At 49.0% G+C, this 3902-nt stretch overlaps 1 protein-coding gene across 1 annotated transcript in view; it reads right to left on the reverse strand.

The window, feature by feature from the left end:
* LOC108784902 (FRAS1-related extracellular matrix protein 1-like) overlaps nucleotides 1-3902 on the reverse strand; it is a 102600-nt gene that overhangs the window by 62563 nt on the left and 36135 nt on the right. Inside the window, exon 20 of the mRNA XM_018553837.1 lies at nucleotides 2018-2162. Within this exon, the coding sequence (XP_018409339.1) occupies nucleotides 2018-2162 (145 nt within the window). The remainder of the gene's footprint in view (nucleotides 1-2017; nucleotides 2163-3902) is intronic.

Raw genomic sequence — 3902 nt, forward strand, 5'->3', positions numbered from 1 at the left:
GATTATTTATTTATATATTTTAAAATGTATTTTAAGTACACCTAGATGACCTATTGCTACCTTGCTCTGACTAGGGAGTTATCAGACTTCTATTTATTACAGGAAATACATTTCATGGGCCCTCCTCCCCTCCCCCATCCCATCCATCGCCTTGCAGATAGACCCTCATTCCTCTTGCGCAATACCCACAGACCAATCCCTTATAATCTGATTAAACGAGGAATGTTTGGCGGCGGGGGAAGGGATCGGGTTTATCACCTGAATGCTCGTAGATAACTTTATCACCGTTATAAGACTTTGTGTTACACGGAACTCGGCGAGAGCGGAACTAAAGTCAAACATGTAAACACTGCGAGCGGGCCGGATCTTTGTTGCAGTAGAGTCATGCTATGTAACTTCTGCAGGGATAGACAACCTCAGCATTCCAGATGTTGTGGAACTACAAGGCCCATGAGGCATTGCAAGACTCTTGACTGCCACAGGCATGATTCCCAGAGGCATGTTGCGATATGTAGTTCTGGCACAGCTGGAGTGCCAAAGTTGCCTACACCTCCCTTACGGCAATAAAACAAACTAACCTACCTGATCACAATGTGTACCTGGAGCTGCACATGTGCACCTCAGTGTACAATCTCAGCATTAGGGATGAGCTCAGGTTCAGACTCAACCTAAGACACACCCTTCCACTGCTGCCGAATCAGAATTCCCCACGTGCAGCTGAACCTAAGGAAAGGGGCGGGGTGCGGTGACATTATTGACCTTATATGGTCACATGGTTATACTAGGTAAATTACATTTGACCTAATATGGTCATGTGACCATATAAGGTCAATTACATCAGCGCAGGCATCCAGCCCTTTTGTTTGCATGGGAATGCCCCAGCCCACAGCTGATTGGCCACTTCCATGTTTCGAGGAGCTCAGGTAAGTGACGAGGAATCATGGAGCCGGCTTTCTGCCCAATCAGGAAACCGGGTGCTGTGTAATGACTCGTTTACCGGTTTCCTGATTGGTCGTAGTTGGCCAATCAGGAGGCCGGGCATGGAGTCATTACATGGCGCTTGGCTTCCTGATTGGCCGGGAAGCTGGCTCCATGCTTCCTCGTCACGAGGGAGCATGGATCCGGCTGCCCGGCCAATCAGCAAGCCGGACAGCGTGTAATGACTCACTGCCCGCCTTCCTCATACCGGAAGCTCAGGCATCGGGCCAGGCATTGGAGCATTTGGGTGAGTATGAGTACCCGCTCAAATACTCGGCCTCGGCACCGGTGCATCCCTAATTTCCTGACTCCAAAAAGAAAGACGCCGGCTGGCACACCGTGAAGTCCTTCCTTGGTGAAGCTTTATTGTTCGTTCCAGACCAGCAACAAAGTCCCACCCTCCTCTTCCTCCTCCGATGCATATTTGTAGCCCAGCTTTGGACGAAACGTGTCAGCCGAGGAGGTCGTGTGTTGCTTGTGTGGAACAATAAAGCTTTATGGTGTACCGCCGGCGTCTTTATTTTGGAGTCACAGATAGCTCGGGGGGTGGGGGGCGGGTTGGACAACCCCCTGGCCAGCTAACCGAGGCGGTGACATAGCACACAGGGTCTGGGAACAGGTTTTCCCCCTTATGATCAAAGTATTTTCTTGACCTATAAAAAATAAAAAAATTGTATGAGCCGGGACCCGAAAATGGTAAAATTCACAGCAGACGCAAAATAGTTATAAATCTCTACACACAAGATTCACACAACTTTCACACATTTTTCCAATTGAAAGCAATCAAAAAGAAATGTGAATCTTGGGTGAATGTTTCGCTAAGAAAGTCATAGATAGACCTCTATCTAGAGCGCGGTGACAATTTGCGTTAACCCTTTATGGGATTTCAATGAATAAACCAACACGATTCCTGTCAGGTTTCTAGAGGGCGGCCCTTCTATGGGCGCTGTTCTTTTATTTGGCGCCACGTGTTGGCGACGCTTTATTTATTTTTTGTTACATTGTTTGTTGCGGAGTCGTTTTGCGCCATATACTTAACCTGATCAGAGTCGGTTTCTCATCGTTGACGGGCACGACGCGCACGTATAACGTGTCCTGGACTGTGTGCCTGCCATCTGTCAGCTGGACGGTGAAGCCATCTTGCGTCGTGTCTGTGTCGTCGTGCGTGTACACAAAGGCCGTTCCTGCGGGAACACAAGTCGTTAGTTCCCCCTCCGCTCTGTTCACGGTCTGCCGGGACTCGGGGACAGAAGACAGAGACTCTAACAAGGGCCTTGAATGGAAAAAAAAAAGTCCCATTATCACATACCAAAAACCCCCCCCAAAAAACTCCTTTTATCCTCATTCATCATTAACGCTGAACACCGCCACTGCTTTAGAGGCGCTATTCTGCGCAAATGTCTCCAAATCCCACAATTTATATTACATGATATTTTATTATATTGTAGCATCATAACCAGGGGCACGCGGCTAGGTGTCACCCGGAGCGGAGACCAGGTGACACCCCCCGCGTTGACGTCATCCTGCATGCGCGGTCATCTTATTGACGTCCGCCGGCGGCCATCTTGGTGATGGACCTTAGGGGTGTACAATGAAGGGCATGCTGGCAGGGGCGTCCTGAGGCCACTGATCATAGCTGAGTCCAACCATTACAAGGTCAGTATTTTACGCCCTGATGAAGTGGGAGTGTCTGAACCCCGAACCTATTGGCTGTTTCACCTTATTTCGTCCTAATAAGAAATAATTAAAAAACAAATTCTTGGCCTCCAAGACAATTGGTGCAGAGCAACTATGACAGCTCTAAAGAGGAACCCCAGGATTTTTTATTAGTTAAACCCTGCAGTGTGGGGCTACTTCCACACAGAAAGGGTTAAGTGCTCTTTCTGGTCTAGGGTTGCAAAGTAAAAAAATATACTCATCTGATCATCGGCCCCGTCTGGCTGCTAGAGCGGTCCCTGCGGCCTCTTGTCCCCTGGACTCTGGTGACTTCATCACATCTATGCAAGGTCCATTCACTTGCATTAGATATGAGGATGCCATTCCACAGCGGGGGGGGGGAGGACAGAGAGGTTGGTGGGCTGACATTGCTGCAGTGAAGCTGTTAAGCTTGGTCTCCTCCCTGCCCCCACCCCCCCGGCCTGCGACTGGACAGTAAAAGAGCAGTAGCAGTTTCAATGCATAAAAGAAAAGCACACTGATGCATGACAAAGCACTTGCCTAACGCTACAAAAAAACGCACCTCTGTGCACAATCATGGACCTTAAAGGAGAACTATGGCGTTAAGGCTTTTCCCCATAGTTCTGCTTAGGGTAACGGGAGGACACAAACTAGCGTCCTCCCGTCACCCTAGGCTCAGTATACCGTGAGCTACAGCTCCCTGTATACTGAGACGCCGCAGCCGGAGCGGATCCCGACAATTGTGTCTGGATCCGCCCAGCTGCGTGACTGACAGCTGACTCTGCCTATCTAGAGGCAGAGCAGCCCTCTACCTCTGATCACTAACTAATGTCAAAAGGATGAGAGCGCAATATTATTAAAACTACCCCGGGGGTCCCTCAGGATACCCCGCCTGATAAAGAGCCGCCTTTAAATTTGGAATCGAAGTCTCATCCCCTCCTATTTTGGGTCTAGCGCTCTCATCACCGTCATTGGACAAATCACCTTCCAAAAAAAATGATACCTAAATACCTAAAATTCACCTTCTTTTATTAATAGTCTCAGAGCACCTTATAGATGACCTTAAAAAAAACAACAAAATTTCTCAAGGTTAACCCTTAATTTTCAGAGCCGGCCGCACTGCACTTGCCCCGAGTGTCCAGCAGAGGGCATCCACAGACTGCCGATCACCGGGAGCGCTGCGCTTTCCGCTGGATCTCAGACAAGTCGGAACTACAAGGCATTCAGAAACACAAAACAGATCCCGC

This window comes from Nanorana parkeri, unplaced genomic scaffold (genome assembly GCF_000935625.1).
Source record: "Nanorana parkeri isolate BGI_ZX_2015 unplaced genomic scaffold, ASM93562v1 scaffold131, whole genome shotgun sequence".
NCBI classification, from domain to species: domain Eukaryota; kingdom Metazoa; phylum Chordata; class Amphibia; order Anura; family Dicroglossidae; genus Nanorana; species Nanorana parkeri.